General features: G+C 47.9%; 8 protein-coding genes across 8 annotated transcripts; 2 read left to right on the plus strand and 6 right to left on the minus strand.

The window, feature by feature from the left end:
• Positions 1-1,367: 1,367 nt before the first annotated feature.
• H6S33_008724 (uncharacterized protein) lies at positions 1,368-2,439 on the plus strand (the record flags this gene model as incomplete). Its single annotated transcript, XM_044840178.1, has 2 exons — positions 1,368-2,198; positions 2,269-2,439. The coding sequence occupies 2 exons, from the start codon at positions 1,368-1,370 to the stop codon at positions 2,437-2,439; spliced, it is 1,002 nt and encodes a 333-aa protein (XP_044687580.1).
• Positions 2,440-3,719: 1,280 nt separating this feature from the next.
• On the minus strand, positions 3,720-4,337 carry H6S33_008725 (uncharacterized protein; the record flags this gene model as incomplete). Its single annotated transcript, XM_044840179.1, has 2 exons — positions 3,720-3,989; positions 4,059-4,337. 2 exons carry the CDS (start codon positions 4,335-4,337, stop codon positions 3,720-3,722), a joined length of 549 nt encoding a protein of 182 aa, XP_044687581.1.
• Positions 4,338-5,298: 961 nt separating this feature from the next.
• On the minus strand, positions 5,299-7,256 carry H6S33_008726 (uncharacterized protein; the record flags this gene model as incomplete). The annotated part of the gene is made up of 2 exons (XM_044840180.1): positions 5,299-6,467; positions 6,527-7,256. 2 exons carry the CDS (start codon positions 7,254-7,256, stop codon positions 5,299-5,301), a joined length of 1,899 nt encoding a protein of 632 aa, XP_044687582.1.
• An 849-nt stretch (positions 7,257-8,105) lies between these two features.
• Positions 8,106-11,782, plus strand: H6S33_008727 (uncharacterized protein; the record flags this gene model as incomplete). Its single annotated transcript, XM_044840181.1, has 13 exons — positions 8,106-8,405; positions 8,681-8,894; positions 8,963-9,073; positions 9,159-9,188; positions 9,259-9,354; positions 9,432-9,528; positions 9,574-9,605; positions 9,667-9,691; positions 9,751-9,993; positions 10,152-10,355; positions 10,423-10,595; positions 11,297-11,608; positions 11,670-11,782. 13 exons carry the CDS (start codon positions 8,106-8,108, stop codon positions 11,780-11,782), a joined length of 1,950 nt encoding a protein of 649 aa, XP_044687583.1.
• Positions 11,783-13,191: 1,409 nt separating this feature from the next.
• On the minus strand, positions 13,192-14,619 carry H6S33_008728 (uncharacterized protein; the record flags this gene model as incomplete). The annotated part of the gene is made up of 2 exons (XM_044840182.1): positions 13,192-14,498; positions 14,562-14,619. The coding sequence occupies 2 exons, from the start codon at positions 14,617-14,619 to the stop codon at positions 13,192-13,194; spliced, it is 1,365 nt and encodes a 454-aa protein (XP_044687584.1).
• Positions 14,620-15,984: 1,365 nt separating this feature from the next.
• On the minus strand, positions 15,985-16,870 carry H6S33_008729 (uncharacterized protein; the record flags this gene model as incomplete). Its single annotated transcript, XM_044840183.1, has 6 exons — positions 15,985-16,071; positions 16,124-16,239; positions 16,292-16,319; positions 16,377-16,535; positions 16,599-16,790; positions 16,844-16,870. 6 exons carry the CDS (start codon positions 16,868-16,870, stop codon positions 15,985-15,987), a joined length of 609 nt encoding a protein of 202 aa, XP_044687585.1.
• Positions 16,871-17,803: 933 nt separating this feature from the next.
• H6S33_008730 (uncharacterized protein) lies at positions 17,804-18,070 on the minus strand (the record flags this gene model as incomplete). Its single annotated transcript, XM_044840185.1, has 1 exon — positions 17,804-18,070. One exon carries the CDS (start codon positions 18,068-18,070, stop codon positions 17,804-17,806), a length of 267 nt encoding a protein of 88 aa, XP_044687586.1.
• A 1,872-nt stretch (positions 18,071-19,942) lies between these two features.
• On the minus strand, positions 19,943-21,480 carry H6S33_008731 (uncharacterized protein; the record flags this gene model as incomplete). Its single annotated transcript, XM_044840186.1, has 3 exons — positions 19,943-20,564; positions 20,648-21,194; positions 21,267-21,480. The coding sequence occupies 3 exons, from the start codon at positions 21,478-21,480 to the stop codon at positions 19,943-19,945; spliced, it is 1,383 nt and encodes a 460-aa protein (XP_044687587.1).
• Positions 21,481-22,089: the final 609 nt, after the last annotated feature.

The following is a 22,089-nucleotide window of genomic DNA, read 5'->3' on the forward strand; positions in this document are numbered from 1 at the left end:
GAGCAAGTCGGTGAAGAATTTAAACACCAAGAGTGAGCCAGGGCGGGAGTCAATTCGTGGGTGTCTGAAAGTCGCACTGTGCTGGCTGCAATGTAAAAAGATTTGATTGGTTGTGGTTCCTCTCGCCGCGAAGATATACCAGCCATTCTGGCATATCTGTTCTGCTTGTGCAGCTGAGTGTTCTCTCTGCGCGTAGTTAGTAGCTGTGAAGACAGGTTACTAACTATTGACAAGTAACCCTCATCCGTAAGTAGCGAGTCTTGTAATCTCTCCTTACGATGCAAGTATACGTACATGTAGGTTGTATGTATGGAAGTCTTTGATGGTGCTAGCTAGATTTAGAGGATCTGTCTACATCTCCCCTCCACTGATTTGGGCAACGGTCCGGATCCCCCGGCCATCGTCTGTTCACAGTACTACTGGTAGGCTTTACGAATCATCTATCAACTATTCGCTACATGATGCCTAGCTATATGCACTCTTGAACCGTGGCCAGCTCAACGTACTCGGCATTACGATATTATGATATCAGATGCCAAAGGTCTAGATCACTTCTTCCATCACTCACCGCAATTACACATAAGGTGAACTTTCTCGTGCTCACAAAATTTAAAGGGCCACAATTCCAATCTACCGCACATGGCTCCTCAGGGCCTACAAAGTACACCAATCCGCTACAATATATGCTGCATCTCAAATACTCAGCTAACCATAATTATATATAATATCCACCAATCAGAACCCCTGTTCAAAGTATTTCTGGTCGCCTTGCAATATTCCGATGCTGCAATGATGAAAATACCAAGATACTTTCCTCACCGGCCCCCTGAGGGTCTGGTTTTACTCTACTAGCAAGCAAGCAGCAGCTGTAGTCCAAGTCGGGTGCCATGGCTTGAGTGCATTTGTGATTAGTATTCGATCTAGTACTGCCCTGGAATATGTACAGTTCTATTTACGATCTCGCTATGCCATATGGCAGGATCTGCAGGCTGCCCGTTTACTCGCAAAATTAAGAAGGCTTTGGGCTGCAGGACAGAGATTTGCACAGACACCTTGCTACAGGTAGCGGTCTGTAACAGCCATTAGTTGCGTTGAGGCGTTGATGGCGACACTTCCCTCGCTTGTATCCAACTCCAATTGGACACAGGGAGAGAAGCTGCTGTGAGAGTGCAGCTTGATTGATCTGGCATGGATGGGACAGACAACAATTAGAGTACAAGGCTGCACAAAATCAACTCACAGGAAATCACCCGGCACACATGCTGCACACACACAACACACACGCACCAGCAATCACGCAACCACGCACACAGCAACCGCAACCACAACCACAACCGCACCCCCGCCATGCCGCACGCACGCCCACCATGCCCCTCCCCCTCCCCCGCGCGCACCTCCTCCCCCGCCTCGCCCGCCCCCGCATTGCCAATGGCCACCGCTCATTCCACGCAACCCCCGCCCGGCCCTTCATCGAACCCGCCCTAACCGCCACACACACCCTCCTCACAACACTGCACACCACCACCGCCCTCCCCTGGTGCACGCTCATCCCCCTCAGCGCCATCCTCCTGCGCGCGCTCATCACCACGCCCACCACCATCTACTCGCGGCAGCGCGCCTTCAAGACCCTCGACCTGCAGCCCCTCGTCTCCGCCTGGCAGCACCCGCTCGCGCGCGCCGCAAAAGCGACCACAACAACCCCGCAGCAGTGGGAAGCCGCGACACGGAAAGCCCTGCGCGCCAAGCGCTCCGAGATCCTAAAGCGCCATGGCTGCCAGCGCTGGAAGGCGTTCGCCGCACCGCTGTTGCAGCTGCCCGTGTGGGTTGCGGCGTCGGTCACGCTGCGTGGAATGACGGGGAGGGACGGGCTGCCGGAGTGGTGGCGCGGGAAGGCTGCCTCCCCCGACGCCCTCGCCCCCGACACCGCCGGCACTCTCGATACCGACACCGTCACTGCGGCAGAAAGACTAATCCCCGTCGAACCGAGCTTCGGCACCGAAGGCGCGCTCTGGTTCCCGGACCTGCTGGACGCAGACCCGCTGTTTATCCTGCCGATGGCGTTCTCGTTCCTGATGTTTGCCAACATCGAGATGCAGAGCGCGCTGCACCCGCCGGCCACGCGCACGCAGCGGGTGCTCACGAATACGCTGCGGGTGGTGCCGCTGGTGGCGCTGCCGCTGATCTTGGATATGCCAGCGGTATGGCTCTGTTCTACTTTTGTTTCTGTGTGGGGAGAGATGGACGGATGGCTAACGAAGACGCAAACAGGCATTGACGCTCTACTGGGCCACGTCGGCTGCATACTCGCTGGTGCAGAACGTGGTACTCTCGGTGGTGATGCCGCGGCCGGAGGAGATCAAGGCGTGTAAGCCTGTGAGTCCGTATGCGGTCGGGGACGCTGCTGGGGCTGCGCCAGGGGAGGCGGGGAAGGTGGTGTAGATATGTATATAGAACGAGGAGAATAGAGGGTTGTTGTTGTTGGGTGTTTTGCTTTGCTTTGGTTTTGTACTGGGGCGGGATGTGGGATGTGGGATGTGGGATATGGGACGTGGGCTTGCTAGACGACTCTCGGTTCAGATCTATGGGCTTTAGATATTGTCTGGTGAAGAGGGTGGTAGTTGATGCTTCTGTATATAAACACCTACATACCTTCACCCACCAGACACCAGCTCTGACTCGGTAATGAATTATCATCATCATCAACTCTGACCCGGCGCAAACTGACCGACCGAGTCAGATGCCATGAAGCGTCTCTACCCATTACATTTTCAATTGCCTATATTTTGCTTGTGAAGCGACTTCCAAAGCGTATATAGAGTACAAGCCGGTTCCGGCCTTTGGCCGGTGAGGATAATGAAATAAAGAATAGTGAAGAGTGTCACCAGAGAGGTGTGCTGCCTCTGCTCTGCTCTGCTAAAGTGGTATACCGTTGATATATCACAATCCCAAAACATATCATAATCCCAAACATCTCAAATCACAAAACACAAAACATATCAAAACCACCGAATAGCAGAATCAATAACAAACAAAAAGAAACGGTAACCTAACATAACATAACCTCCAACATAACGTTTTCTTTTTAGCTGACTCACCACCGGCCTAAATATCAATAAGTAGCTCGAGAAAAAGAAAACATCCAAAACACAGCCAATCGAAACCTTTAAAATACAATACACATTGCATACTCGGTATCGCTCGATCGGGCGGATGACTGTTGTCAAATTCGCGACTTCCCTCACTAGCCTTCTGTGGTAATTATTGTAACTTCGTGATTGGCTCTGCTGTTGTTAGCAACTGGAAAGAGCAAGGTTATGTAATTCCCTTACTAAGTGGTGCACAAAATTCATCCGCCCGAGCGATAGCTATGCTAATTAGATGTGTGTGGATTACTATTTGCAGTGATCGCCGTTGGGATGATCCATGTGAAGTATATGTACAGTAGTCTGCCTTGTCCAGGGATATGGATGTATGGCCATGGATGTGCTGGAGCACCAGATATCACTCACCCAGTAACTCACACTCGCTCACTCGGCCCCCACGCGCGATCGACTTGGCGTATGGATTCCATCCAGAACACTTTCCAAGTAGTTGTTTTATGTAGTTTAGTTACTGTTTCTATTCGTTATGCCGTGTATTAATTGCAGACCATATGTTTAATTACCACTACAATATTTACACAGACCGCCGGGGGTATCATTCCATCCTCTCCTCTCCCCTCACCACTCCACCTCAACCCCAAAGTCCCTCGCAACCCTCATCGCACTAACCACACACCCCTCCAGCAGCACCATCCCATCCCACGCCCACCCGCCCACAACCCACACCCCTCCCTGCCATCCCCCTCCACCAACTCCGCCACCAGCTCCCGCGACTCGCAGCTCCTCAGCACCCTCGTGAACGTCGTGCCCCCCACCCCACGCCTCCTTCCGCACCCGCCCATGCGGCTGCGTCGTCACCAGCACCCCCGGCAAATACAGGTGCGACGCCTATGTCTACGCCACGCCGCCCATCCACCTCATATTCAGATGTATCAGCCCCGCCTGGGTCTCCCCCACCAACCGCCGCGCCTTCGCTAGTGCCTCCCCCGCACCACCCGCACCCGCCAGGTCCCGCAGCACCCCCGCGTCCGTGTGCACGTGCGTAGAGTAGAGAAAGTATCGACTGGAACCTAAGCATCGCCCTTCCTCCTTCCTCAACTCGGCCTTCTCCGTTGCAGTGCTTTTTTTCGGCTCCCTGCAGAACCAACCTGCGTCGAGGTAATACCGGGATGCTCTATGCATCGATCTTCCCGCAAGATCATAAAGATCATAGGCCCGGGCAAATACCCCGAGCATATGATATTCCATACCTACATCCTGCTTTTACAAAGTATGCTATTCTATCAGGTGCCCGGTTTGAAAAGAGAGTCATTGAGCCTCATATATTGCACCTTCATATTATACTTACGTACTGCATAGAAAGGCTCTAGATCTAACTATTACAAGTATATACATGTGTTTATTCTAAACATCAAGGCATTGAGCCTCTGCTACGGGAGGTAATGCATCAATAAGCACATTAGCCACACAGGCCGGTGGTGTAGAGGGCCCCGATTGATGCAATTACCGTCGAGACTTGTTGTAAATGAATCAATTGATCCAATTGAATACACTATTGCCCTCTACGACTTTTAATACAATATAGGATACAATTTGGAGAACACATTACCCAACGAAATAAACCGACTTTTTAATTTTAGGTACAGTTTACTAACACAGATGAATAAGGGCAAAAAACATATCATCAGTCATAGGTTCAACTCCCGGTGACTTTAATTTTTCTTTTCTCAATAAACATGATTCGTTTTGCGATGCCTTTACACTTCTTGATTCATTACCCGATTCATTACCCGATTCATCTCCTCATGCATTCCCTCATACGTTCCCTCATACATTCTGCCACACATTGCCTGATGCATAAAAAGCTTATTTCCCGATTCGTTCCCCGATGCATTCGACATACAAATTCTCTAAATTTATAAATCGAAGTGGTTCATTACTTGATACATTTGAGGCCTGCATTTACATTACACATTACGCTGATTAAAAAAAGGGCGATTTTCCCTGATTCATTAATCCTCGTAGTAGAGAGCCACAAGAAACTGATCTTCTATATACATGTTTATAAGCACTGATCGCTTCAGATTGATTCACGAGTCATCACTCGACCTGGACTTAACGACTATCACACCATGTGAATTAAACACTCACAATATATGTAGTTTAACAATTATCACAAAATAAAACTGGTTGACGATCACCGCTCGGGCCCGTCTCTTTCCTCCTCCTGATCAGGCATCCAGACCCCCAACCCCTCCTGCTCAATATCAATCCCTCTCTCCCTCAACGCGGCCAAAACCTCCTGATCCGACGGCTGCTGCCCCGCAGCGTGGTCCAAATGTGGGAACAAGCTTCTCAGAAGCTCTCTAAACAATCCCGCAGCCCCCACGGCACTGTGGCCTTCTATTGCACCGGGCGCAGTATCCGGTATATCCACCGAGTAACTCCTGATATCGCCGGGCGGCGGCAATAGATCATACCCCCGGCTTCCATGGCTTGTAAACCCTCGTGGCAACAGCGCAGTAACACCTGGGATATCCGCAATGAGGACATGTCGCGCAATATCCAGCGATACGCCCTCGATGATCTCCTGTTCTTCTGTTTTCTGTGGTTTCAGGAGGGACTTTTTGGGGAGGTTGTAGATGGTGCTTGCGACGTCTGTAAGTAAGCGTTTTGCTCCCGACTCTTTCCAGAGATCCTGCGAGCGGGAGACGTATAGCTCCGCCAGTAGAGGCTGCAGTTTATCTCCCTCTGGTGGCAGTGCCCCCCAGAGGGCAGGTGGGATATCGGTCTCAATGTTCAATTCAGCGTATAGGCGGGTAACAACCCATGGGAATTTCGTCATTGCTTTCGCCAGATACTCCCTTGCCGCAGTGTCCTGGTTGAGTTGCTTATATGCCAACGCGGTGGAGTAAGCCATGTTAGGGAGATTAGTATACAGCTCTCTGAACATGGGATGCTCAACGAGAGCGAGGAGATGCTCGGGCTGGCGAGCCTTCAAGGAAATAAAGTCGATGCATAATCTCATCTGATATGGATCTCCCTCCGGATCCAAAGCTAGGAGTAAGCGTGCGAATTCTTCGGCGGTACGCCAGGTCCCGCGCATCTGAAGATTCCGCAGATAACGCCATGAGCAAAGCCAGAACTCACGGTTCTCAGGGTAGAGAAACGAGAGACGGGCGTTTCCTTCGGATATCTTCGACTGAAATGTGGAGTGGAGAGAACGGCCGAATGTGAAGAGGGCGCGCTCAAGAAGGTCGCCGGAGATTGTGTGGTCTCGTTGCTGGGCAAAGATTTCTGACGCTTGTAGTAGAGTAGAGACATGATAAGGATTGTGTTGCATTAATTGTATCAGACGGTTCGGGTCTTGTTGGGCCTTCTGTCAGAATAATTTCTGAGGTGCCTTTTTATAAAGAAGAACATACCCATTGATGCAACACACATCATAAACTGTTTTTGTACGTCTTGATATGCTCTAGAGTGTACAAACCTGAATTCTGTAACATTGTCGCCGTCTGTCGATACCGTCTCCATCCCTAACCCTCCACTGCTAGCAACCGGCCACTCTTCCTTGGCCTGAACGAAGGTGTTCTTCCTCCCTGTTAGCCCTCTCGCAGGAACAGCAGCTCTCTTACGTCCACCTGCCCCATGTTCTTCCGCTCCATCTAATGCCACCCGGCCAAAAAGCCGCCGCATTTCATTTGCAGCGTCAAAATTCCTTGGATCCACCCGTAGGATCTCTGATAACCGCTTACTCTCCTCGACACGAACATCCGGCGTCTCCCCAGAGTTTTTGCGCTGAAGATTCAATATCCTGAGTGCGGCGTCGATCTCATCCTCGCCTGCTTCCTGCACCAGTGGTGCAGATTTGGACTTACCCTTCTTCTTCTTCTTCTTCTTCTTTGAGGATGCACTCGCCCCTTCCTGCTTCGGTATTATTGGTTTTTCCACCGCTACTTCCTCTTCTTCGTCTTCGTCCTCTGGCTCGTCCTCTGGCTCGTCTTCTCCGTCAAGGAGGGCAAATAGGCTTGGTTTCTGTGGCGGGGGTGCGTCATCGTCCTGTTCTTCTTCGTCTTGGGTCGTATCCTCGGGCTTCTGTGAGAGTGCTGCAAGCTCGCGTTGGCGGAGAGCCTTGCGGAGAGCTCGGCCGGACATATTAAGTTGCGATGGGATCTGGTGTCTTGGTGTTATAATTCGATGCGAGACGTTGGGCGTGAATGCTTTGTGGCTAGCTAGCTAGCCACTATGTGGGTGAATTGGAAGCCGGGTAACACACTATGTACCGGGGGGGTTAACGAGTAGGTACATGTATGTAGTACCATACAGTAAAGAGCGGGGTTCCCACTACAATATCACTGCAATATACAAACACTACCGTACGCGCGCTAGCGCGCGAGTTTGAAGCTTTATTGACTAGCCAATTTACCTGGCCCTATATAATACATTCAGTACTCATACGTCTAGTCCCGGGGTTCTTGTGTGTTAACTAATATCATAGTCCTGGATAAACATGTCGTCTTCCGGTGGAAAGGACCCGACCAAAAAATCGGGCATGGTCTTTCATAGCGTGGGCTGTCTAAGTGTTCAGGCGTAGCTTATACAGAAGTCAATTAGATACGTCAAGAAGATCCAGATTCCGCAACAAACTAAGCGCATGGGGGAGTGGCATTGCTCGGTCAATATCGCCAAACCCTATAAATTCATCACAAACTGTACCAGATGAGCAATCCTCCCCAGTTGTAGCAGGACCCTCGAACGTGCGTGTTACTATGCCCGCGGCAAATCCTAAAATCCTCAATGATACAAATACACAAACTGCTCCCAGTATTGTGCTGTCTGCGAAGGACTCTAGAAATTAGCGTAGCATACTGAAATTACCCCTTACGGGTACCGGTCCAGTAATCACCAAAGTTACCAGTCCAGATACCATATCTATAAGCCCTTCTAAACCCCCGTAAGAGTCCCATAGTATTTTTAAATACTGAGACCGTACGAGGAACTTACATGGAATATAGTAATAAGCCCTCGCCATGGGAAAAAGCAATCGAAAAACTGCCCGCCCAAAGTCAAAAAGAGTTCGACTTTCATAATTCGGATGGTCTTCTCAAGGTCCTTGATGATGTTTTGAAAGCTACTAACACAGCGAGAGAGACCTGCCAGGAGAAAATGTGGAAAATTTCGTGGAAAGGAAAGAATATTGTCCTCCGAGATATCGCGGACAAGACAATTGAATGGGTCAATAAATTCAAGACACTGGGAAATGTCATTGCTCAAGGCGATCCAGTTCATGCTGCGATACCCTGGGTACCAGTTAGATATCTCATAGAGGTTTGTTCAATGATTTATACATGCATTGGCCACACTCTTTTCAAATCTCAAGCTCAAGTTTTGAACTCTTGGCAGCCGATGTTAATAAAGAATCAAGATTTTCATGATTCTGAATTAAATACATGTGTTCCTAGCCTGCCAATAACTTGAGATTTGAGCTCGATGTTTGAAATGATTGTATTCAATAATATATCCTGTTCCTCCATGATCGCTACCCTCATAATCAGACGAAGAAACTGATGACATGATAGTTTATTATCAAGGACCACCAAAAGATGGGCGAGATGTTAGTGGGGATCGAGGTAATTACGAACCTTATGGGAAGATGTGCCATATACGAGGAGTTATATCTCGGGACTAGCTTCGATACTGCACAACGGGTAGAAGAAGCCTTGGTTGCGCTATATGCCGATATGTTGACTTATATGATCAACGCTAAGCATTACTATGCCGAAAATACTATCGGTAAGATTTCTTTGAGCCTCTTACAAAGAAATATTCAAATCCCGGCCCATATCTAAGTTACGTAACAGTCCGCATTGCATGGGGTGTTTTAGATACCGATGGACCAGCAGAAGCTTTGACAGCACTTCAGGCAAAAGAGTCTAAAGTCTTTGAGGAGTCACATCTCGCGGGAGCCAAAAGTAAACTTCCTGACCTAGAAATAAGCTACTGATTGACGATCTCATATAAGCATAGTGGCGCTAACAAGAGAGCATTGCTACACAGATCAGAGCGCTGCAAACATGATAGCTGAAGGTTCTATATTATACTCAGGATCGAGATTGGTCTGTGGCAATCAATATTCTTACTATTTTTTATTTTTTAGAAAGGTACAAAGAACTTCAGATGCTACTGAATGAATTCAAAATGCCTATTGTAAGGATCGAAAGAGATCTGGAAATTCTTGTCGATGGATTGGAAGGTAAATCTCGCTGTTCTAGTTATAAGATACGGAATCTTCAACTAATTCTCTGACTCGAATACGTTATGTCCAACAAGTTTCCAAACGAAAAGCGATACTCGATTGGATATCGAAAACTCCATATACAAAATATCATCGAACTGCAAAAAAAAATCGGACGGAAGGAACTTGTGAGTGGCTTCTCGAGAGCGATAGATTCGACCAATGGTAGTCTTCAAGTGCCTCGGGTCTTCTGTGGCTACGTGGTGATCGTAAGATATATCCTACGGAAATCTCTTTGATATCTGATATCTAATCCGATTCTGTCTCTAGCTGGTGCGGGGAAAACACCACTCACGTAAATTCTCCGATTCTAACTCCCAATCACCTATGATTCATACTAAGACATAATTGTAGCTCAATGGTGGTAGACACCATAGATCAAAAACAAAATTTGTCGAGAAGCGATGAAAACCTTGCCTACTTCTATTGCAAACGAGGCGAGGGTTTGTTAAATGACCCAACAGAAATCATGCGATCCATATTAAGACAATTGTCTTTCAAAGGCCCCGAAAATGCTTTACAGGAACCTGTAGTTGCAGAATATAAGAAGAGCACAGCTGGAAAGACCCTTGATGATGGACCAGGAATTAAAAATGCGTCAGTTTGATCGTCACTCTCATCAATTCGAATCTACATACCACTATCGTCATTGATGCTTTAGATGAGTGTGATATCGAGAGCCGATATGAATTATTCAACGGATTAAAAAAGATACTTGATGACTCCTCAAGCTTAGTCAAAATCTTCATTTCTAGTAGAAACGACGACGACATCAAAATTCGGTTTGAAAGTGCGCCGAATATCTATATAGAGGAGACGGATAACGCCATGGATATTAGACGGTACATCAATGAAGAGCTGAGTGGGTGCATTGCAGGTGGGAGGTTGTTGCGAGGTAAAGTTGAGGGCTCTTTAAAGGAGCTTATAATCTCCAAATTGCTCGAGAAGGCTCGCGGAATGTATTTTACCCCAGAAAGGCCATCTATATACCAGGAGGTTTATATTTACTAAATACTATCTATATAGGTTCTTGTGGGTAGAGCTGCAGATTAAAGAACTTTGTGCTCTGAGTCTCGAGAAAGACGTCAGGGAAATGTTGGACAACTTTCCAAGCTCCCTCGAAGAAACATATAAAGATATCTATGAGCGTATACAGCGCAAGAAGGGGACCGCTCCCAAGATCGCAAAATCGCACTCATGTGGGTTCTGTGCTCCTGTCGGCCACTTTCGCCAGAAGAATTAACTGCCATGATTTCCCTACAATCAAACATTCCCACGATCGACATCGATGTTTTGTTGGACATGTGCCACAACTTCTTAAAATTGGATCAACAACTCAATGTCATACGGTTCTTTCACCTGTCTGTCCAGGAATTTCTTGAAAAGGAAACTTTCTTTACTCTACTTGAGGCCAATACCATGGTTGCAGAGGCATCTCTTTCTATATTGAGCGATTTGGATAAATCCATCCAACACACAAAGGAATATCCAACATTTTACTGGATGGTTCATTTTCAACGATGCTCCAAGCAAAGTCCCGAGAATAAGATTTGGGACTTGCTGCGCGTTTTCTTTGGGCCACTCCAGAAACCCAGTGCGGCGTATACTTGCTGGATAGAGGTTTTCGATAATCTTATGAGTACTATAGTTTACCAGGATCGCATTACAATTCCGTCACTGCGTGGGGGGAGATACAGAGATAGTCAAAGGATTAAGGATATTTTACCTCTTCCATCCTGTGCCGCCTCGATATTTGGATTCGGAGTGAATATAAAGGATTTATGGGATGATAAAGATATAGACCCTGAATTTAAAAATCCGCTTCATATATCACTCCTCTATTTAGCATCAGAATATGGGCACAAAGATGTCACATATATCTTACTGGAAAGAGGGGTAGATGTAAACGCTCAGGGTGGTCGCTATGGCAATGCACTACAGGCAGCGGCCTACAACGGGCATGAGAAGATCGTGCAGATGCTGCTGGACAGAGGGGCAGATGTAAACGCTCAGGGTGGTCTCTATGGCAATACACTACAGGCAGCGGCCTCCTTGGGGCGTGAGAAGGTCGTGCAGATGCTGCTGGACAGAGGGGCAGATGTAAACGCTCAGGGTGGTCTCTATCGTAATGCACTACAGGCAGCGACCCGTAGTAAATACGAAAAGATCGTGGAGATGCTGCTGGCCAGAGGGGCAATATCTAATGAACATGGTAAGATCGTCCTCTTTCCCCATCCGTATAAGTAATAGATAGGTGCTTACCCAATCTTCAGAAACACCGCAAACCTCAGACGAAGAAAGCCTTTCGGAAACACAGCAAACCTCAGAAGAAGAAAGCCTTTCGGAAACAGAGCAAACCTCAGACGAAGAAAGCCTTTCGGAGTGATCACGCCATGTCAGTTCCCCCTTATAGAATCCGCTGTAGCCCTCTCGGTCCTAACTAAGAGCTAATTGGGTAACATATAAGTAGGCTCAGTGCATCCGGACGCAGTCTGAATTGGGGTTTCGTCGATATATATCTGTTGAAGCATTCGATTTTATTTCATTTTTTTATTTCCAAGATTAATTGCACGGGATTTTTGGGGGGTTGACCGGAGGAATGTGGGGTTTTTCTATTTATTTTTACAATCACTGTATCTCGAGAAACACGTACACATCAAGACTGATCTCAACGCTGCAAAGCCTCTAACGAACATTGCGTCGAGTGAGAAGCCATGAAGCAAGCACAAGCGCACTCCAAGTATAACTGTATGTACCACTTCATGGAGGGCGTAGCTAGTGTGAAAGCCGATTTGGTACCCATTCACATATACAAATCCAACCCATCAAGTCCACTATATTTTGCGGTTCAGAAGAACTCATCCAGATAGCGAGTGATAAACCATGACTCGTTGCCCAGGCAACAACCCATCAAAGTACCAACCACAGCTGGCGCGATCAGTATCAACCTACACCAAACCTTTTCAACTAATGGCACTGGCTCTTCCCGGGCCCTTCTTCTATTATATAGCAAGAAATAATATATATATAATCACCTGCATGTAACTACGGCCCACACATAGAAGCACGTCTCACCGACTCTCACACCGCAAAACTACATGCACAGAAGGAAAAATAAGCCAACTCTTATTCGATCCCAATTGCAAACCCCACTAGCCAGCACCAAACCACAGCCAGCCCCCTCAAGAAAGAAAAAAAAAAGGCACTAAGCGCAGCTAATATAACATCATGTATAACCGATTGCGGAAGAAAAAAAAGGGTATGAGAACAGAATCCAAGCGCAATTGAACTTAGAGCTCACAATACTTCCCATGCACCAAGCCACCAAGCACTCCCTCTGGGGAAAAAAAAAAAGATTGAGAAAGAAAAAAGTCCGCAGCTAAACTAAAAATAAAACGTACCATTCGATCATGAAATTCAACACAGCTCGATTCCATAAACATGAAAAGAAAAAGAGAAAGATAAAAAGAGAGAAAAGCAAAGCCCACCCGCCGAACGCAGCCAAGAACGAAACCAAAAAAAAAAAAAAACAGTTAAAGCAAGCCAGGCCAGTAAAGAAGTAAGAAAAAAAACCGCGCAAGAAAAACGAATAAAGAGTTAGATAAATAGTTAGAGAGTTACGATGCTTCCTGCGAAAAAGAAAAGAAAGAGCAAAGGAAAAGAAGAACGGAAAAAAGATACTTGTGAAAATTCACTCCTTCTACCCAAATAATTTGGCCCTATTAAGACCAGCACTGCTGTTACTACCACTGCTACTACCGACTTTCACCCCTGGCAATCGCCCAATACAGCCCGTTAGTTCTTCTCCATATCCTTTCTACCTTTCTCCCGCGTATCTTCACGCTTCCCATAAACACCATGCCAGATACCCACACTGCTACTACCATCTCGCATGCTTGCCCCATCCCCTCCTCTTCCTTCGCCGTCATCCGCATCTCCGTTTGCGCTCATGCTCCTCCTCCTATTTGTTGCATCGTCATCTTCATCCTCCTCCTCCTCTTCCTCCTCGCCCCTAACCCAAGCACTATTTCTTCTGCTGCTCCTTCCCAAATTGACGCTCTCCCTGTTTCCAATAATTGTCATTCCCGCGTGAGGGCTGGTACACAACGGGTTTGCTCCCGAGATTTCGCCCATGATGCTTCCGCTCCCGCCAGCATAATCCCTCATGCTCCCTGCATAACTCATACTCGCTGCATCCCCTCCCCTTGCAGTGGTGAAAGACGTGGATCCGTAAATGCTTCCCCTGTCTCCAGCTATACTCCTCCCAGTGTCGAAGTTTCCCGACAACACCGATAGTGGGAGCGACTCACGCGACCCACCCCAGAGCGAGGATGGCGCAAGGGCGCGCACCGATGCATCGGTATCCAGGGAGTGGCGGCGCTGTCTTTTGGATGAGGAGGCCAAAGTAAGAATTGAAGCATTATCAGTCAGGAGACCACCTGCTGTAGCAGTGGAGTAGTTGAGAGGGTGGAGTGAGCCATTATTCATGGCCATCACTGGTCCTGGGCTTGTTGGCGGATTGCCATTAGGAGACGAGGGAAACTGGTGCTGGAACAGCATTGGCGGGGCATTTGGATTATGATGGTGGGATGGATGCGGGTTGTAATGCGGGTACGGATCGAGCATGGAGCCTGGCGCGGTAGACTGGATTGTCGTGAGTGTTGTGGTGAGTGAGCGGACAGACGGTGTCGGGGAGGAAAACGCAGACGTAGTTGCTGTTGTCGCAGTTATCGCGGATGGTGCGGGGCGGCCGCGGGACTTCTCCGAGGGGGTTTGCGTGAGCGAGTGATCTCCGGATGTGCTAGAAGAGACCGATGCCGTGCTAGACAAAGAGTGAGTAGACCCGTGATGGTTTGGGCCGAAAGAGATATGAGAGGGAGCCACTGCAGAGGCAGATGTAGAGGGGGGTCCGCTCGCAGACTTTCCGCCCTTGTAAGGATAGTTTGCAGAGTATCCCGACTGGCCAGAACAGGCAGTTGAGAGACCATTTGCGGTCCGTGATTGGGAGGAAGAGGAGGCACTGTTGGTGTGGTTCTTGAGAGAAGCGAGGCGCTTCATGAGGGAGCCGAATGGCTTGCGACCCTTGCGGCGTTCAGCATTTCCTATTAACAAGAGACAGGCATTAGTTACTACCACTAGTGAGGTCTATAGCGAGTGAACCCTACCAGCTACAACATTAGTCTCCGTGGCAGGAGCCAGCTGTCGAGAAACGTCAGTAGTCATGATGATGATTCTTCTTAGAGATATCGACGTGTATCGATATAGGCAACGACACCGTCGAGGGAGAGACGCGGGTGGAGAGTACGGTACCAGCCAGCAGTCGGTGGTGTGATATTGGTTTGCGACGAGCGGAGGAGCTAGAACTCCCGTAGACGGGACGGGCAGGGGCCAACGACGGGAGGGCCAGTAAGGGGCGATGCAAGAGACTGATAGCGATCTCACCGGAGTATTTGTGGATGTCACAGCGGAAGGAGCAGTGTGGTGCAGCAAGGGAGTGCTGGAGATGGATGACAGCGGTAGTGAAAGTGTCGATGATGTGTACTAGTGTATGTATGCTGTATGTATGTGTGTGTGGTGTGTGTGGTGTGTGTGTGTGTGTGCAGTCCAGTCGTTTGGGGCGTGGCTGAGTGAGGAAGCATGAGCTAGTCTTGGTGTCGGCTGAATAATCAGCGATATCCGAGACACTCTTCTTGGCAAATGTTTCCATCACAGCCCCTCACTCGCAGTACTATTCGTGCCTTTTTGGGTAAATACCTTGGACGAGGTACGGAGGAGAAGTCCTCTACATAAGCGGTATGCACATATGCTTTGACAGAATGTTTTGCTTTTATATGAAGTTCTAGGGGTTGTCCCGCCGCTGCTGGAAGAGTGATTGACGACCTACATCATGTACATGTAGATATACGTTTTAACCTGGTACCGTGTAAAACTGGGAAACGGGTCATTGGTATACAAATTTGGTTGTGATAAAATTAAGTTTGGTTGTTACTAGGCCAGCTAAGTCTAACAGTACTTGGTCAAATACATGTACGTTGCTGGTAACGATGGACCCACAACCCCAGAAAAGGATTTGCCCTACATTTATGGTTGTCTACTGAAAACTGACTACTCCTTAATTGTATAGAGTATACTATAAGAGACGCATATATGTAGTTTAAGTACTGATTTACTTAACTCTAGAACCCACCCCTCGCCATACATAACGTGACGGGCTATACGCAACCACCGTGTACGTACTTTTACTCTACATATAACTCGCAGCCATGATGTCTCACTGCCCAAGAATAATCTCGTTCCGGTAGAGTACGTACCACATCTACCATTACATGGCCTGCCCACATACACGTGGACACCAATCAACTACGAACTAAAACTTAAATAGCTATATAGATAAGTACATGTAGAGTAATACTCTACCTCCACTACTCATGGCTGCCGTCCAAGCAACACAAGACAATTGGCACCCTTACACAATGGTAACAAAAAGCACACGAGGAAACTGCACTCTAGAGTTATCCCCCCCACCTAAACGCCCAGATATAAACAAATTCAACCAAACTTTAGCCCAGCAATATAACTCATTCATGACTATACGGAGTTATCAGCGCATGAGAACGGCTTGCCACTCTTATCGTCGTGGATTGCTTTCCCGGAAGCGTAAAGACCGCAGACCATCTAAACAACTTTCAGTGATGGCCTATTAGTGTGCGCAGAAGAAACCACTTACGATAGTACCACCCATACACATTATCGCCACATTGACAATTGTCAAGAAGGTTTTTTTCTTGTTCAAGAACAGCTTTCCCCTGTTCATATGGATCCAAAACCACCCACTTACACCATCTAAAGCAAGTTCAGCAACCTAAAACATCGCAAGGGGTAAGAATTTACTCACAAGTGAACCAACTCACGAACAATGCGCTCTATATAATACCCATTAGTAATCGTTTGCGATTCAAAAAATGCAAGAGGAAGCTCACAATCAACCCTAGCAAGTTATTGAAAATCGGCACCGCGCTCGCAATAATCCACGCAACCACCCAAAGAACCGTGATAATCCCAAGCCAGACAAAAGTTGCATACCAGCTACGACTTCCAAGATGATCGGATCCTCGAAATATCCGGACGTAAATGTATTTCTAACGTACCGCCATACTATCAGCATCTAGAACCACAGGTCGGGGGGGTGAGAGGATACAAACAGCAGCAACGTGTCCGTTGATGACCCCAGAAATCACGATAGTGGGGATCGCAATGCCATAGGCAATCTTCTCTAGTAGCTTTGTGCTAGAGCTAAGGGCAGGACTGGTGACATCTTCGCCAGTGTAACGGTAAATCACAACCGCGGCGGTAAGGTAAAGAATGGTATCGCTGATTTGTAGAGCGCATAATGCCTAAACAATAGTTAGAAAAACGTAATGCGTGAAAAGATCATGAAACCCAATACCTTTGGGTAATCGCGTGGGTCTTTCATCTCCGAGATAAAACTAAAGAATGCCAAATGTCCCGCTATTCCCATCATCAGTTAATACGTGGTCACTCTAAATAAGCCCAACACTCCATCAGGGGTAATTGTACCATATGCAAAGATAATATTGCTAACGGCTCCAAATGCTAAATAAAACGGAGTTCCGTCTTCAGGTACCACGAATAGTGTTGGCCGGTTACCTGACACCCCAACACCAATCATGGTGATAAACACGGCGCCAAGAATGCTTGCAAAGCTTCCAATCGAAAGGTAAGATACACTTTTCATAGTGCGTGGAAAAGTACAGATGAGAGATATCAAGAAGCCACAGATAGTGAATACTATAGTGCAGGCTCCATGTCCGGTTACGACGTTCAGCATGATGGAAAATGTGAGGATGTGAGAGCCCATTACAAAAACTGCAAAAATATTAGTCAGTGATTACAAGAAGATTTTTTTCAGTAGGGGATATATAGACCAAGGAACAAAACCTGGGCGGTTGCAAAAAGCTCGCGACCAAAACTGCCCATAATAATTTCACCGGCTTCAGCAAAAGTGTGAACTTGTGGCTTCAAAGACAACCATTATATTAGTCTCCTTTCTCAGAGTTTGAATCACTGGGGGTTACAAACATATCGCAGTTTGAATTGGCCAAGAACGTAGCCAGTGTATGTTGCAATGATACCAAGTCCGATAATCAATATACATCCTCTGATAGAACACAGGGAATCTATGTCAACAAAACCGTAATTAAGTGACGAGGATATCCTCCTAGAAACACCTACGGTACGAGTCCAACGGCCTTCAAAACAGAAGGCAGACTGAGAATTCCCAAAGATATGGTTTCCGCGATCATTATCATGGCTGTCTGCCTGTTTGATGATTCCGCCCGCATTAACAAACAAAAAACCGCACAGCTCACAAATAAGGACACAAGACTTACCACCAAGTCATCGTCTTGAACTTTATGTCATTTCCCCCTTCGTTTCCAAAAGGATCACGATCTTCCGGTGTCATCCCGGCGCTGCCGGCCGGCCTTTGCCCGAGCTCAAGATAATCGTCGCCGGCGCCAACTTCAATTTTATCACTATCAACCATTGCAATTGGCGATAGATCAGTCAATGTGTCTGGTCTTGAAGGTGGTCCCTTATCTTCGTTCTGGTTGTGTAGCTGTAATTCTGTATTGTTTGTTGTTGCTAAATTCATTGTTTAACAGGGAAAGATTTTGTACTTGAACTTCATATGATTCGACTGTAGGGGTGAAAATAAGACTGACCGTTAGAAGGGCGGTACCTGCAACGTATATATTAAAGCCGGATGTTGACGTAGTTTTGGTAGCAATTTCCGCGCGGCACAATGAGTTGCGACTCTGGCGTTCTTCTCTGGCTACATGCTACCTAGTGTGAACTCTTAAGATCAAAAGACAAGCTAACTACATGTAACTGCGTATGACATATTTCCCTACTAAACTCTAACTTAATAATTACGTACTACATGTATGCATGAACATGTACACCAATTACTCAGGTACACATATTAAGCACATGTAGTTTATTCAGAGCTCAGACCACGGGGGTATATATGTACATGTATAATTATATATAAAGTACCATTATTGTAGAGAGGGATGCGCACGGAACACGACGGTGAAGGTCGATTAGCTTTTTATTCCTACATAAATTATATGACCGTTGTACTATTTGACCATCATGAACTGATCATGAACAATTGCAAGATCAGACAAACGTAACTGTGGTAATATTTCGAGCTCTAACTTATTAACCCACGTGCACACAGGCGCACTCGTGGCGATCACACAATAAAGCAATTGTGTCTAGCCAGGTTAATTATCAAACCTTATCAGTAATTACGTGTACTTTTTCCCCTCATCATGACTTTAACGAGTACATACCTACATGTAAGCAGTACTACTGCGGGGGTAGATAGAGATATTGTAAGTCTATCGACAGCGATCTGAACTGTTGTAACCACGGCCACTGTCATTCAACAGACTTACCACTACCCCCCCCCGGGTTGTAGATACCACATAGATAGCAATCCATCTCCTATCTGCAGGCACATTATATAGGGCTTTTTTTGTCGAATTTTCTAGAAACTCAGAATTAAACCGCTAAGCAACTCTTGAATGAAGCAATAAGGTTATGCGCGTGTCATTCACAACATATGCGTACGCAGCTTGTCTATATCTCTGACCTAACGTCTACTATAATCCATCCCGTGGATCTGTTCGTCTGAATTGACCCCTCATTCAAATGACCCCTCATCCATTAAAGGACACCTCTCCAGATATATGGCGCCATATTTCCAATGTTGTATTACATCATCACTACCATATCACTACGATTGATCATTCATGACTCAATTAGTGGGTTAATTCTACCAAACCACAAAAAACTAGGGAATCTGAGAATAGTCTTAGTACGTTAGCTTCTTTTTTTTTCTTTTCTATCTAGCATCTATTTCACCAATTTCAAACACCCTAGCAAACCAGAGACAAGCCGCTAGGCGAATTTCACCCATCCAAGCAAGGGATAGCGTTAAACCTATAGTTCTTGGACGCAAATCGATCATTGACCTCAACGAAAACCAACAACACGTACATACCCACATACCGCCCTGATTATTTGCTAATCTAACAGCCCTGGGAGGCTTGGTGAATGGTTTTCATAGCTAATACTTTGCCTACAGGACAATTTACGAGAAGCCAGAGATTCCCATAAGACATCCTATATATGCAGTGCGGTAGCTGTATATGAATATGACCATCCTTAGCATAATCCAGACCAGCCGTCCAAGTCCTTCTTAATACCTATATCTTACAATAAAAACAATTCACATCATCATTTCCAATACTTGTTTTGGGGGCGTTGTCGAGTGACAATTCCCCTACAGAAGTCACTACTACAATATCCCTCAATAGGACGGCAAGTTCGGCAGTGTGTTGTCCGGCCGGTCAATGACAAGTGACTGATACAGCCCATATCCAATTGCTAAAACAAAACAAAAAAATACAAAAAACGACCATACCCGTTCCCGCACAAAAAGAAACTCCCCAATCTACAATTTCGCCTCCTCCTTCCTCACCTCCGCCTCCATCCACTTACTCGCGGCCCTCCTACTCCTCGCGCACTCCACCTCGCTCTCTGTCAACCCTCTCGCCTCCACCGCAGGATTATACCCCCTCCCGCCCACCCTCTCCACCTCCCTCATCTCCCCCTCCCTCATCCTCCTACTCGCTCCCCCATCCGCCCTCTTATACACCGTGACCACGGCGGCGCCTCCCAGCCCCAAATTATGCTGCAACGCCGTCTCCACGCCCTCCACATTCCGCTCTCCCGCCTGGCCCCTCAGATGCCACACGAGCTCCGCGCACTGCGCCAGCCCCGTCGCGCCGAGCGGGTGTCCCTTCGAGATGAGGCCGCCGGACGGATTAATGACGACGCGGCCGCCGTAGGTGATGTCGCCGCTGCGCACCATTTCGTGGGCCTTTCCGGGCGGGCATAGGCCGAGGGCGTCGATGGTGACGAGCTCGTTGGTGGAGAAGCAGTCGTGCAGCTCGACGAGCTTGATGGAGGAGGCGGAGACGCCGGCTTCGGCGAGCGCGGTGATGCCGGCGCGCTTGGTCATGTCGTAGCCGATGAGGTCGATGGCGGACTTTGAGTAGAGGGAGGGGGCGTCGCTGTTTGCGCATGCTGTGTGTTAGTGGTGCTGCCCGGACACTGCGTGGTAAGAATACGGTGGATAGGGGTGGGTTAGGCGTACGTGTTCATTGACTGCCCCGCGATCAGGATCGCTCTCGCCTTCAGTTCCGGATGCACCTCGAGCCACTTATGCGACACCAACACCGCCGCCGCCGCACCGTCCGACGTCGGGCAGCACTGCAGCTTCGTCAGCGGCGCAAAGATCTCCGGCGACTTGATGATCTGCTCATGCGTATAGACGTCCTGGAACTGCGAATATGGGTTCCTCGCCGAATGCGCATGGTTGACCCTCGCGATCTCCGCAAAGTCCTCCGCTGTCGCGCCGTACTTCTCCATGTACTCGCGGCCGGCATTGCCAAACAGCTGCGCGGCACCGGGCTTCTTGGGCTCTATCCCGCGAGTGGCGTGCATCATGATATACGACTTGTCCAACGGCGACACGCGGTCGTTGAAGAAGCTCTGCAGCGGGCCAGGGAACATCTTTTCGAAGCCGACGACGAGGGCGACATTGGCGGCGCCGTAGGCAAGGAATTGCCGCGCCATGTGCAGCCCCGTGGAGCCGGTGGAGCAGTTGTTGTTGACGTTGTAGACGGGGATTTGTGTCATTCCTATCATTGGTGTGGCAGTATTAGGCACCGCCTACTATGAAGCTGAGGCTTCTGGGAATGCAAGGCACAAACCGAATTGGTAAAATACGCGCTGGCCGCATGTCGAGTCGCCATAGGCGTAGCAGGCAATGCCCTGGTCAACGTCGTCGTAGTTGATCCCGGCATCTACCATGGCCTTGATGCCAGCCTCGAATCCGAGCTCTGGGTAGTCGACTTTTCCACGGGGCTTGATGAACTTTGTCATGCCCACACCAAGGACATAGACGGGAGCTGGACCTGAAGCCATTGTGACAGGTAAAAGGTGTGTAGATATTTTACTGATGGTCGTGCGAACGAACGCTAGATACCCTCTAGATCTGATAAGGTCGATAGCAGCAGAGGTATATATAGAGAGAGATATCGATATCGATAGGGAAAATATGAGAGAGTACGTTGGAGATTGAGAGAAGAAGCAGGGAGAGATGATGCTCAGTATCTTATGAAATAACTAAGTACTCTTAGTCTTACTAGCAGTGACGATAAGAGGACAGACAGCGAATACCTATGTAGCTCCATGTATTTATGCAGCAGGCTCGGTTGGCCGCATCCGAATCTGCGGGGGTGTGTGAGGACCAGTGTGGTGAAAAAAGAAACATGGGGAGCGGGAAGCGTCGCTTACGGTTAGCTGAAGGTGGGGAAGGAAGGTACGGTCGGTACACACGGTAAAGTGCGCAGGCAGAGACAGAGAGAAGAGAGCGTGTGAAGGCTGTTGTGCCGAGGCTCAACGACAAGAGATCGCCATAGCTACATGAATATCTATATCCAGGCAGCTGCATGTGTCTGTGTCTTCTCTTCACAGCCCATCACTCCGTCTTGGTTGGCCGGTGAATTAGTAGATTAGTATACATAAGTACCT

The sequence above is a fragment of the Morchella sextelata genome, assembly GCF_020137385.1.
Source record: "Morchella sextelata strain SCLS chromosome Unknown scls_28, whole genome shotgun sequence".
Lineage (NCBI taxonomy): Eukaryota > Fungi > Ascomycota > Pezizomycetes > Pezizales > Morchellaceae > Morchella > Morchella sextelata.